The 13670-nt window shown below is 43.2% G+C and overlaps 1 protein-coding gene, 1 long non-coding RNA gene and 1 other non-coding gene across 4 annotated transcripts in view; 2 read left to right on the top strand and 1 right to left on the bottom strand.

The window, feature by feature from the left end:
• Window positions 1-3360: 3360 nt before the first annotated feature.
• Cycs (cytochrome c, somatic) lies at window positions 3361-7367 on the bottom strand. The gene is made up of 3 exons (NM_007808.5): window positions 7214-7367; window positions 6290-6466; window positions 3361-6183 (listed from the first exon to the last, which is right to left on the bottom strand). Exons 2-3 carry the CDS (start codon window positions 6456-6458, stop codon window positions 6035-6037), a joined length of 318 nt encoding a protein of 105 aa, NP_031834.1. The 5' UTR covers window positions 6459-6466; window positions 7214-7367; the 3' UTR covers window positions 3361-6034.
• Window positions 7368-7440: 73 nt separating this feature from the next.
• 5430402O13Rik (RIKEN cDNA 5430402O13 gene) overlaps window positions 7441-13670 on the top strand; it is a 28223-nt gene continuing 21993 nt past the window's right edge. For both annotated transcript variants that reach the window (NR_015581.1, NR_027892.1), the window contains exon 1: window positions 7441-7820. This is a non-coding gene — a long non-coding RNA (RIKEN cDNA 5430402O13 gene). The remainder of the gene's footprint in view (window positions 7821-13670) is intronic.
• Mir6371 (microRNA 6371) lies at window positions 13196-13306 on the top strand. The gene has a single exon (NR_105790.1). It is a non-coding gene; the product is annotated as a microRNA 6371 (primary transcript).

The following is a 13670-nucleotide window of genomic DNA, read 5'->3' on the forward strand; positions in this document are numbered from 1 at the left end:
CAGACAGCAAGGTGGATGAGTTGTCCTTTTGGCCAGGAGGTAAAGAAGTCATGTTGGAGGGCCATCTCATGGGACAGGGAAGAGGGAAGGGCTGAAATGTTCAAGAAACAGAACAATACAATAGCTGCCAGGCTGGGAACTTGGATCTACAAAGAACAGACTATCAGGGAGTCCACTGATTCAGTGCACTCAGAGGTGATCATCAGAGGGGTTGATGGTAGACTCAAGTCAGGCATGGGAATGGAGAAAGCAGACTGCGGAGCTCCCAGGCTGCCTTACAGAGCAGATATCAGGAAAGGAAGTACAAACGGCTAAGGGAGAGAATGTGAAAAATTCAGAGACTGAGAAGAAATCCTGAGAGGCTGACTAAAGACAAAGGTCACACGTCAATAGCAGGGGTCTGTGTACGTAGATAGAGCATTTAGTGGTATGTAGATGATGAAGAGAGCGTGTCAGCGAGCCTAAGCAAGCTCAGGTGCTCAGTGGAGGTGATGATGGGTAGGAGAGACAATAGGTTCGTGTTAATGTCTAGATCCCACTAGCGGCTGTCTGTGCCAGAAATGCTCAGTAAGATGCCATGGTCATGGGGTTTCTGTTGTGGACAATGTGGAGACTAAAAGCAGGCACCATTTGTGAGAGCCACTGGAGCACAGGCCTGGAGCAAACACAGTTCCCATCAAACAAAGCAAGTTCTAGTAGAAGATGACTCAGTGGTTAAGACTTCTTGCTGATCTTACAGAGGACCCAGGCTCTATTTGTAACTTGTTCTAGATCTGATAACTGCTTCTGGTCTCTAGGCACACATGTGGTTCTCATAAATGCAGGCTAAACACTCATACACATAAAATACAAATAAATATGTATTGTTATTGTTTGGTTTTGTTTTTTGTTAAAGATTTATGTGAGTACACTGTTGCTGTCTTCAGACACACCAGAAGAGGGCACCAGATCCCATTATACATGGTTTGTGGGCCACCATGTAGTTGCTGGGAACTGAACTCAGGACATCTGGAAGAGCAGTCAATGTCTTAACCACTGAGTGCATTTTATTTGGTTTTGTGAGACAGGGTTTCTCTGTATAACCCTGGTTTTTCAGGATTTCTCTGTAGATCAGGCTGGCCTTGAACTCAGAGATCTTCCTGCCTCTGCTTCCTAGTGATGGGATCAAAGGCCTACGCTACCATGTCCAGCTAATAAATAAGAGATAAGTAAAATAAATAATAAATAAGAGATGACTCAGATCATACAAAGTTTGAGACGTCTTCCTGTATGATAGCTAGCAAAGTAATTAATCTAAGTAACTTTTTTCCCGTCTATGAGAAACAACTTCGTTTTGCCATTTGGCAAAGCTCTTAACTAGTGGAACTTAACTGTATTTTTGAGACAAGGTCTTATGTATTCCAGTCTGACCTCAAACTCACTATGTAGTCAAGGATGGCCTTGAACTTCTGAACTTCCTGAACTACTTCCCAAGTGCTGGGACCACAAGACTACACCACCATGCCTGGTTTACACTAGGTATCAAGCCCAGGGCTCTTATCAACTGAGCTACATCCCTGGGCCTGGGGAGACTTTCTTAAAGCATCACAGATTTTAGGTGTTTGGGCACCTAAATTTCAATTTCAGTGGCAGCCATGTAAACATTTTTACTTTTAAGACAGGCATCACTGTGTAGCTCAGGCTGACATTGAACTCAAAATCCTCCATGTACCACCACACCCAACTGTCACTAAGTAACATGAAACCAGCTGTAGACAACACTGAAAGGAAATGTGATTCATCCAGTAGGGTTTCACTTTCTATTGGGGGTGAGGTTGGACTCTGATGTGTATTGACATAGTACTCTAAACAGTTTTAGTCCCCAGCCCAGCATTTTCTACAGTTATACCTCAAATAATACAATAATTTAGTCCAATGGTTCTTCCTCTAATTTCGCAGTTCAAGCTATAGACCTAATAAATGTCAAAAACACTAACTCAATGTTAAATATGAGCCTATTAAATATGAGCCTACTGTGGAATATGGCTGAATTTCTAGTGAACAGGAAACAAAAAGCAATCTTACTTATTGTGCGTACCGCAGCATGTGTGGCGGTCAGAGGGCAATATGCAGTCAGTTCTTTCCTTCAATTATATGGACTCTTGGGATTGAACTCCTGTTATTAAGATTGAAAGCAGCCGGGCGGTGGTGGCACACGCCTTTAATCAGCATTTGGGAGGCAGAGGCAGGTAGATTTCTGAGTTCAAGGCCAGCCTGTTTTACAGAGTGAGTTCCAGGACAGCCAGGGCTATACAGAGAAACCCTGTCTCCAGAAACAAAAAATTGAAACAAAACAAATTGAAAGCAGCTAGGTGCCTTTTACCCACTAAGCCATGTGATCAATCCAGAATAGGAAATTTTGACCATGTTCCTTGGGTTCTGGTTTCATCTATGATGCTCTTCAGCTACATATGCCTGGCTCAGTTAGCTTCATTTGTGTCAGTTGGGTTGTAAAACATGTTACAATCTTCCCAAGGATCAGCACATTGAGATGTCAATAATGTGATTAGAAACAAAGTCATTAAAACAAAATTCTCGGGGCTGGAGAGATGGCTCAATGGTTAAGAGCACTGACTGCTCTTCCAGAGGTTCTGAGTTCAATTCCCAGCAACCACAAGGTGGCTCCCAACCATCTGTAATGGGATCTGATGCCCTCTTCTGGTGTGTGTCTGAAGACAGCTGCAGTGTACTCATAAATAAAAAATAAATCTTAAAAAAAAAAAAAAACCCAAAAAACAAAATTCTAACAATTGAAGTCAGCCTACTTCTAAGAACTCAGTGCCATTACACATTGGTCATGTGTCGTCCTTATGAATGATAAGCTGTATGCTATATTGATAAGACAGGAGAGTGCCAATGAGCCACTGTGTTAATTCTCTGAGAATACAGGTATATAGTAAACCTAAGTTTTCTGTGAGTAAGAGTTTAGGACAGTTTTTCAAGCACAGTAGATTCCCAAACAAAATAATGTAGAACCCAATTATTAATTCTAAACTTAATACTTGATGTTTTACTAAACTAACGAATGCAGCCAAGGGTCAGTGTGTACTTCAGTAATGCTTCAACGCTTCATCAGGAAACAGGAGTTCTGGGTGTACTCACATGCTAGTAAGCATGAGTTCACCTGGATGATTTACGCAGCTCTCATCCAGGGCCTATTCTTTGGCTTTCAAAATATTTTAACAATAGGAAGCTGGAAGAGATATCCCTAGAAATGAATTGGTTTCAGCTTACTTCTGAATTTGACTAACATGATGTCATCTAAGACTATGTAGCTGTAAAAAGTCTGTTAAGGACCGTTTTCCTGGACAGCGAGTGTGTACTCCGACATGTCCTTTATTTAGCAATCTTCAGTGGTTAAAATGAATATGTAAGTGTAACGGAAGACAGATGGTGCCCCTGCCCACCTAAAAAAGACAACTTAAACTCAACAGATGAAGCATGGTAAAATCAAAGGGATTGTCTAAATCAGTGTTCAGAAAGGCATCAGAATTTTATGTGCATTAATTCTAGATTCTCAGAAGGCAAGTGCTTAAACTGGCTGGTACTAGTTCTAGGTCAATGCCATAAATACAGCAGCCATTAGCTACTTCATCAACCCACATGTACTTCATGGGTTTGAAAGCCACACCAGGGTAATGGACAAGTATGTCTAAAAGATCCATTACAGGAAGGACTATGGGGTAGAGCTTTTCTAAGCATTCTGAATGCAGGTGGAACTGAGAAGAAATTCATCTGATTTTCCTTTATGGTATCACTGAACTAGCCACCTACAAAGCAACTAAGAGCAAGCAGATCAGCTAGAGTGGTCCCACTTCCTGACTTGTAAAATCAGTGTACAGAGACTGTCCCCTTTCTGCATCTCACAGGTTTACCTTCTCCATCACTGGGTATCTTACTTGAGTCTAGCCTTAGAACACAGGAGGTTCCATCTGTGTAACACAGGCCTTAGATGATGTATTAGGTATAGATACAGAAATAACAACTCTAAGTTTGGTCATCAGTAGGGACCCTTTACTTGGGCTCCCAGAAAAGGTTGCCTGTCAGGAAATAAGTCATCATGGCTTCACCACTTCTGGGTTACAGAATCTGAGTTTATAAACTATAGGACTCACACAACCTGCTGCACTAACGAGGCCCCTTTGAATTTATATTGAAAGCCCAATGTTATAAAATCTTAAGCCAAATGTCTATATATTCATCTCAACGGCTTATTATGACTTTTTTTTTCTATCATTTCCAGAATATAAGAAAACAAGTCCAGGGCTTTATTTTTATTTTTTGTTTTTTTGAGACAGGGTTTCTCTGTGTAGCCCAGGCTGTCCTGGAACTCACTCTATAGACCAGGCTGGCCTTGAACTCAGAAATCCACCTGCCTCTGCCTCCCAAGTGCTGGGATTAAAGGTGTATGCCAACACCACCCGGCAATTCCAGGGCTTTATTTCTTTACACATTAGTTAAAATGTGCCCTGGAAAGTTGTTACAAAAACTTGGGACTCATCAAGTGTTATTACAAAGCTATCTCTGAAGGACCTACAAAGTAAAAAGCTTATCAGGGCTGGAGAGGACTCAAGAGCACTGGCTGTTCTTCCAGAGGACTCAGCCTGGACTGCGCCCACTGCAGATCCCGCTGTAACACCAGTCCCAAGGAATCCAACACCCTGGGTTGGCCTTCAAGTGTAGTGCACAGATATACATGCAGAGAAAACACCCATACATACAAAATAGGTCCAAAACAACAAAAAAAAAATTCCTACCCATCAGCCCAAAACTCCAAATTACAGAAAACTTTCCAAACTTGTTTCCAGATTGTCCTCAATTTCTTGTATAAAGTAAGATTTGTCACAAAGTGCTGCCTCTGACCTGAGGCCCAGTTAATCATCTTCTACACGTCTGAAGTCACGATGAGGTCTTTCTCCAGCCTTTTCACCCCCACAAAGACACCACTATCACTCATTTCCCTGCCATTCTCTATAAAATTTAGGACCACTCAGCTAATACATAATTATTCACCTTTATAGATCTCATTCTGGCCAAAGAACGAAGGGTAAAGCGTGGCTGTAGTCGGAGTTGCCCGAGATATCAAGGTAAGAGCACCTAGTACCTTCACTAGACCATGGCTTTATACCAGGGAACATTTAAACAACTAAAGATATGTTAACTGTCATTAAACAAAGCACAATCAAAGGATCACGATCTGTGGTTGTTTTAATTATCTTCTTTCTGCTGATACAAACTATTTCCTTTATTTCCATCTTTCCATCTAGTAAGTTAGCAAAGAGTGCCATTCCTAATCGAATTCCAGTTATGTGTGTTTCTGAGTGGGTATTTAAGGACAATTCTGATTTACAACTTAGTCTTAGAAAATAGAGAATTTAAAAGGCCTAACTTGCTTGTTTCTAAAAGCATTTTAATTTGCAGATCAACTATAAAGAAGTGTTAAATACTCTTTATTTGATATCATACATAAACCACAGTAAATGCCTTTCAATAGTAAAAGGCAACATCCTTGATGTAGGGAATTCTAATTAAAACTGCACTGTCAAGAATAGACAGTTGCCTCCTGGTGGTTAGCCATGACCTGAAAGAGGCCAGTGAACACAAACTGAAACACATTTGAGTCTTCTTGTTTCTGAGACAGTGATAGAATTTTCCCAGTGTTTAAGCATATTCATATGCCCAGTTATATAAATCTAAGTATAAAACCATTTAGTAGGTTTGAGGTGACATGCCCCTATTTATGGAAAGTAAAACATTGCTAATTAAGTCCAATCTTATCTTGAGAAAGGGAGAGCCGTGGTAGCATGTATACAACTGGAACTGTTGCTTTAATAAAGACCGTACCCACTTTATGACAAGTCAGTTTTACTTAAATCAGGACTGTCCAACAAAAACATTGCTAGCCATTCATGATCTGAATTTGGTGTGTGAATTAAATTATGGTGTACATTAAAAGCCATGAGACATTTGTTTTGTAATAAATAAGGCAGTGGAATTACTCATTAGTAGCCTTTTTAAGATAAGCTATTAGGTCTGCCCTTTCTCCCTTCTTCTTAATTCCAGCGAAGATCATTTTTGTTCCAGGGATGTACTTTTTGGGATTCTCCAAATACTCCATCAGGGTATCCTCTCCCCAGGTGATGCCTAAACAGAAAGAGATGCAGAGGTTAAGTGTTTTACACACCTGGTAATTCTGCACTGGTTAACCCAAGCAACCTGTGCTGTGGCTGACAGCAGCTCCCCCCGTTACCTTTGTTCTTGTTGGCATCTGTGTAAGAGAATCCAGCAGCCTGGCCTGTCTTCCGCCCGAACAGACCGTGGAGATTTGGTCCAGTCTTATGCTTGCCTCCCTTTTCCACAGTGTGGCACTGGGCACACTTCTGAACAAAAATCTTCTTGCCTTTTTCAACATCACCCATTTTTAATTCTAAAAGGGAAAAGATCCAACAGTAAAACGTACTACGGATCCCAATGACCATTCAAACCGCTATTCTTATGTCCTCTTAACACCAGGCAGGGTGCTAACTCAGTCCACTTGCAATATTCTTCAATAGCAAATACATCACCTAGGAGACTCTCCTTTAAAGCAAGTCTGTGCTCAAGACAGGTCCATGCCAAGGGAAATGGAAACCCACAGCTCAAACCCCAGTTTCCGAAGAAGGCAAGGTCAAAAAGTCACAAATATGAAACCGGACTCATTAAAGCAAAACCACTACAACTCTTAACATTTCAGAATGCTAAACTGCTGTCAGTGCTGCCGATTAAAGTCACTTCCAAAGATAAGGGAGGCTGGGGGTGATCCTAAGTGCTTCCGCCTGCTCCGGTCTCATTAGGAGGTTAAGTCTCTTCTCTCTTGCTTTAGTCCGGCACGGGAAGGCGAGGGAGGACTGGGGAAGGAACCGTCTCACTCTCACGTTGAGATCCCAGGGGTGACTACGACTTTACAAACCCACCCTCCCAGATGCTTAATCAGGAAAAGAACTGGCCCAGTCCTGAAGGAACAGCAGCTTCTGCTCTCAGAAGGGGCGGCGGGCGAGTTCCTTCTAGAACTCCGGGCCCCGGTCCTACACCCACGCCGCCTCCAGCCGTGCCACAGTTCTGCATGGCTTTGTAGGTTAGGCCTGCCCCGGCCTCCTCGCCCCGTTCCCGGTCCGCATCCCCGTCGCGCGCTCACCGTTCCGGGCTGGTCAACACCACGAACGTTCGGACTCGAAGACAGACGTCCCGCGCTCTAGCCCAAGGACACGCCGGCCCGCGCCTATGTACCGGTGTCGGTGCAACCACACTTGTTCCGCCCGTCCGCGGCCCGACGTGCGGTAGCGCCGTCTGCTGCGCCGTGACGTAACCGCACCTCATTGGCTCCAGGACAGGTTTGTGCGCGCGCATGCGAGCTAGCATGGTAGGATGTGCCCAGAGGGCGCCCTTCCTTCAGAGGCCTCGTTTGCCCGACACTTACGACAGGCCTTAGGACGTAAGGCGTGGACGTGCGTGACGTCACCCTCTGGCCTGCGAGATGGCGAGGGCAAGTAGCGGGGCCGATGCTCCCTTGGGATCCGGGTGTGGCTCGGCTCAGGTAACGCCCGGCCCTAGGACTCCTTCGGCCTCCGCCCACGGGGAGTGCTGAGACTGCCGGCCGGTGTGCTGGCGACCTTTACCCAGGCTTGGTCAAGGCTTCCTGGCTGGCGCAACTGCACTGGCCTCGCAGTGGACGCCTGCTGGTGACCTTTACTCTGTTAAACCATCTTCCTGCTCTCCCAGTGAGAGCCTCAAAGCTGGGGAAGGTACGCACAAGTGGCAGACAGGATCACATCTTACCCAGAGTCCCTGTTTTCTTCCCCTAGTGTTTGTAGAAAACGAGGAGGGTGTGCAGGCAAGCTTTAAGGGAGAAGCAGGATTCGCCTGAGTAGAGGATTCCCGGGAATCCGCTAGACTTGGCATCCCTTCTGACCATATTGGAAATGGAAGTCTCCTTAGCATACTTTCCTGGTGTACTTCAAAACGAACTCACAGACACTTTAAATTCTGCCACTGGACGTTTTCTTCATTACTCCCCTCTCCCAAATTCAGATGAATGTCGGTCCATTCCCTATGTTCTGTCTAGCCTTGACATAGTTTATCGTGTGTTTATAGATGCCTGGTGTGTGCCGGGCCCTTCTCAGTATGAACTCACATATTCTGGTTGAGCTTGTTTATATTCTACCACTTTTCCTTCCGCCATCAGATTAACATGAGATGTTAGAAGGCTGGTCTAAAGTCTCAATAGATCTCTTTCCAGCCACTGGTCCTATCTGCTCAAAGATGTCAGTTTGTGTGAGTATAGTTGTTAGGTATTCCCAGGGATAGTTGATTCCAGAACAATCCCCAGAACCCATACAGAATTCCATGGGTGTTTAAGTCCTTCACATGAAATGATGTAATATTTGTATATAATCTACACAATCTCCCCAATATTTAAATAATTTCTAGATTATAACTTATACTGCCAAATGCAGTGCTGTATGGTGTCACTTAGGGAAAATGACAAAAACGCTAGTCATTCTGTATTGGTGAGAATATTGTAAGCCTAACTACATAGTATGTGATGTGATCTGCTGATTTCTGAAGACATGGATATGGGAACCATAGATAAGGAGGTCTGATGTATTTTCATTGTTATTAAACTGTCCTAGCTTTTGGGGGTACTCGTTCAGCATTTAGACTTAGTCCTTATGTAGGTTTATTTTAAGTTATTTGTATATAGGCTTATTTATCAAACTCTTAAAGTTTTTAAAGACCTGATGTAGCAAATCTGTAGACATTCAATATGTCCTTAAATCAAGTCCTGATACTGCCTTCCTTATTTCTCCAAAGAAAAAGTAGTTCTTACTGAAGTCATTGTTCTCTCAATATCGTTTCTTTGTGGAACAGAAGATACCATTTTTCGTTTATAAACGAGTTGGCTGTGAGTTGCTCTTGTTTGTGTTTTATGTGTGTATGTGGGGGAGGGGAGTGTTTGGTTTTGGCTTGGGTTTCTTTTGGGGGGCAACTTGGAAACTAATGCTAGGTACCAGCCTGTTAGTTTACCTGAGTTCAAACTTAGGTCAGGTTCTCTAAAATGGAGTCTGAATTTAAAAGACTCGGCATCCCAACCCTATCTCAAAGCCATTGCTCTATCTATTCTTATCCTTTGGGAAGGAGAGTGGCTGGTAAGAGTTGTAATTGTTTTAAAGCAAATGCCTCTCTTTTCAATATAGTGGATTGCGTATTTTTTTAAAAAAACTATGAACAAATCACTATTAGGATGTTCTTCACGTACAGGGAATAAGTGGATCGGATGCTTTAGATTGAAGTGCAGCAGCATTACCTAGGCATTCCTGCCAGAGCTGCCCCAAGCCACCTTCTCTGAGCTAGGCTTTTCATTTGCTGAGCTTCTAGTACAGCCAGAGATGGTTTCCTTTCAGTCCATAGCCAGCCCTAGACTCAGCGTGGACAGAACACATTGTCCACCTCCAAACAACAGACTCCTTGTGGCCCCGCCCCCCGTTCCATGTTTTGATTGAGGAGGAGGAAATTTTAGTAGAAGCTTTAAATAGCATATATTATATATTTTAAGAAAAACTAAAGGGCCTAGGTTCCTACTCTCATTTTTGCAAGGTGAATGAATCTCTCAGAAGGTCTAAAACCATCCCAGGGAAACGGAAACGTTAAGAAGATAGGATTTTTCCAGACATTGGCGCATGTCTTCAATCCCAAAATTAAGGAGGCAGAAGCAGGCAGATCTCTGTGAGTTCTAGGACAGCCAGGAGTAGAAAGAAAGTTCCAGGGCAGCCAAGGCTGTTACACAGAGAAACCCTGTCTTAAAAAAAAAAAATCAAAGAAGGAGGAGGAGGAGGAAGAAAGGGAGTAGGAGGAAGAAGAGGAAGGGGAAGGAGAAGGGAGACGGGAAGAAAAGAAGAGGGAGAAGAGGAAGAGGAAGAAGAAACAACAAGAAGTGTCTCTCTGCTTACAATTTGGACACAATTTTAGTTTAGTTTATTCTTCAAAGATTCATATTCTGGAAGCTTGCTCCACAGTTAACAGTATTGGAAGGTGGTGGGACCTTTAAGAGGAAGGGCCTAATGAAACATGACTTCTCCATCAGGTCTCTTGCACCGTCATTCTTCATGAAGAGTTATCTTGGGCTCTGGTTGTAAGGGAACATTAGTTCTCTCATGAGTGGATTAGTCCCTAAGAGAGTCAGCTATTATGAAGGAGCAAGCCTGGTCCCTCTTGCTTCCTTCTTTGCTTTGAGACATCTTGTGCTTCCCACCATTTGACACTCTCTTCCATGAGGCTATCGTGTGTGTGTGTGTGTGAGAGAGAGAGAGAGACAGACAGACAGACAGACAGACAGACAAACTAATAACAAAATGCCAGCCACTGTATTCTGAAGGCAGGCCAGGGAGTAGAATAGAGAAATGTCAGATCGATACATGACTTTTATACTGGCTGGGTTTGTGTGTCAACTTGACACACACTGGAGTTATTACAGAAAAAGGAGCCTCCCTTGAGGAAATGCCTCCAGGAGATCCAGCTGTAAGGCATTTTCTCAATTAGTGATCAAGGGTGGGAGGGCCCACTGTGGGTGGTGCCATCCCTGGGCTGGTAGTCCTGGGTTCTACAAGAAAGCAAGCTGAGCAAGCCAGGGAAACAAGCCAGTAAGTAACATCCCTCCATGGCCTCTGCATCAGCTCAACCTTCCTGACCTGCTTGAGTTCCAGTCCTGAATTCTTTGGTGATGAACAGCAATGTGGAAGTGTAAGCTGATTAAACTCTTTCTCCCCAACTTGCTTCTTGGTCATGATGTTTGTGCAGAAATAGAAACCCGGACTAAGATAGCTTTCTTAATTAGATTTATAGTTTAATTTCCTCCTTTTTATTGTGATAAAACACACCACATAAAGTTTGCTATGTTTTGTTTGGTGGTATTAAGTACAGGTATATTATGCAACTGACCAATATCTGTACATAGAACTCCTTCATCTTGCAAATCTGAAATTTTACATGTGCTGAGATGGATATTTGTCAGCTTGACTGGATTCTATAATATCCAGGTAGCCAGTACTATTTCTAGGTATGTCAATAAATTATCTCCAAGAAACTGGCATTTCAAAATTAGTGGATTAAAGACATCCTCTTTCATCCAAAATGGGTAGGCAGATGCAATTGGTTGAGGGCCTAGAGGAAACAAAGAAGCAGAGAAGGGCATTCCTGCTGTCTCCTCAGGAGCCAGAGCTCCCTTCTTAGCTGTAGGACAAGCAATTCTAGATTCTTTGGCCTTTGGAACTTGCACCAGTAAGCCCTTAGTCCTTATGCGGAATTATACGGTACTAGAGTCCCTGGTCGTGGGCTCTCCGGCTGTGGATTTTGCCATGCTACTCACTTGTCTGGATTTTCCATCTTTCAGATGCCTTTGTGCCTGTTGTGTGCTTGTAGCATAAGGCATAATATAACAACCAAAATAAAAGTTTTCCTGTGTGTGTTTTTTTTTTAAGAGTAAGTGAAATTGGATGGATAGTCTTCTTCAATGTCAGATCTTCTATTAAAAACTGTCACCAATGAACTTTTTAATGAACTACATGAAGTATAAGTATCTTCTCACTAAAGGACAAAGCCTTTCGGGCTGGTGAGATGGCTCAGCGGTTAAGAGCACTGACTGCTCTCCCGGGGGTCATGAGTTCAAATCCCAGCAACCACATGGTGGCTCACAACCATCTGTAATGAGAAACAAACAAACAAACAAAAGTATGGGCCGGAGTGAGTGGGACCTGAAGCAAGAGGGAGAAGGGACAGTGCTGAAGAGAAGGCTGTGGTACTTCTGCACAGCAGTGGATTAGAATGCTGTGTATACCCTGGAGACCCAAGGACAATGTGTGATTAGAACTTCAAGCTCTTGGACCTGTATATTTATGGTTCAGTGGGTAAAGCTGCTTGCTGTGAAGCCTGACAGGCCTCGTTCAGTCCTCAGGATCCACACAATGAAGGAGTTGCCTAACTTCCACATGTGCACTATGCCATGTTTGTGTATGTGTGTGTGTCTGTGTGCCACATAATTGTAAAAGGTAAAAGGGTGAAACTGATTTCCTATACTGTGGAGTTGTCTTTTAACACGTGTTCTTTAAAAGTCCAGTCCTGTGGCATGTTCTATGACTAGATAATAAAAGGATCAAATACATATGTCCACGGTATTGCCCATCACCTTGAATATCCCAATGACTTTGTAAAGGTATTTAGACATTTACTTAAAAAAAAAAATTGTTGCCGGGCATGGTGGCGCAGGCCTTTAATCCCAGAGGCAGAGGCAGGCGGATTTCTGAGTTTGAGGTCAGCCTGGTCTACAAAGTGGGTTCCAGGACAGCCAGGGCTACAAAGAGAAACCCTGTCTCGAAAAACCAAAAAAAAAAAGAAAAAAGAAAAAAAAATGTGTAAGTGCAGGTGCATAAATGCCACTGTCATTAGACTGCATATAAGTGCCTCTACCCAGAGTCATCTGTCAGCCCCAAAACATTTTTAAAGTGTGTGTGTGTTTGTGTTGCACAAATAGGTGCATGCCGGAGGCAAGATCTTTCCTTAGATGTGGTGCTTAGGTTTCTCAGGTGGGCAGGAAGCCAGCAAGCCCTAGTGGTCTTCCTTTCTTGGCAAGCACCAAGGGCTCTTGTTACAAGCATGGCTGGGACCCTGGCTGTCTTATGTGGTCCTTATGGTTGGAGAACAAGTGCTTTTTCCTGCTGGGCTGTCTCCCTAGAACCTAAATTATAAACTGTGGTGTTATGGGTCAAACCCAGACATACTAGTGAAGGACTTTACCACTGAGCACACTCCAGCCAAGACTATGATTAAGGAGTTCTCATGTGACTGATTTATATTACATGCAGTTTAAGTATTTCAATATGGAAATTTTTGCTTTCGTTAATACCTACCTCTAATTCATTTTAGCTCAGAATAGGTTTAAGGAATGTACATGTTGGTTATAGGACAAAAAAAATAATTCAAACATGTGACTTTTTTGTGTGTGTGAGAGTCAATAAATTTTACTGGCATTATTTATAGTAATATAGGTGAGAGGTTATGGACAGGAACAGAAATGACTCAGACAGGTGCATTGCAGCCTGCTTCAGCTCAGGGGACAGTTCACAAAAGATGGGAACTCATTGTACATTTTTGAAGTAGTTTGTCATGCTGGAGGTTCATTTAGGCAGTTCAAGTGGCTTGAAGCTCTTCTGGGAAGTTCAGTTGATCTCTCCTATCATGTAGCTGGGCTGATCTGTTTTCACTCAAGTAGCTGCTCTCATCTGAACCTCTTCTAAGCAACTCAGCTTATCCCAACTCCTAACTTCTTCATGCTAGTAAGCTTGTCATGGTAAATTATTTTTATAATGTATTTCTTGGGCCAGTAAGATGCCTTAGTGAGTAAAACCACTTGCCACGTAAGCGTGATGACCTGAGCTAGGTCCCTGGACCCCACAGTGGAAGAAGACTCACTAAGGTTGCTTTCTGATCCACACACTAGTGCTGTGCTAGGCACACAAACACACAGAGCATGGAAGGGAACTTTTAAAAATACACCTCAGTGTACTGATGTGTTGGCTTGCATTGGGAGTTAGCTACACATT

Source organism: Mus musculus, chromosome 6, assembly GCF_000001635.26.
Source record: "Mus musculus strain C57BL/6J chromosome 6, GRCm38.p6 C57BL/6J".
Taxonomy (NCBI): domain Eukaryota; kingdom Metazoa; phylum Chordata; class Mammalia; order Rodentia; family Muridae; genus Mus; species Mus musculus.

Bases quoted from the DNA above. Each gene is read 5' to 3' on its own strand.
- Cycs (NM_007808.5), bottom strand. From the start codon at position 6,458: ATGGGTGATGTTGAAAAAGGCAAGAAGATTTTTGTTCAGAAGTGTGCC. The intron at 6,184-6,289 runs GTAACGGGGGGA...CTTTCTGTTTAG, and splicing joins AGATGCCAACAAGAACAAAG to GCATCACCTGGGGAGAGGAT.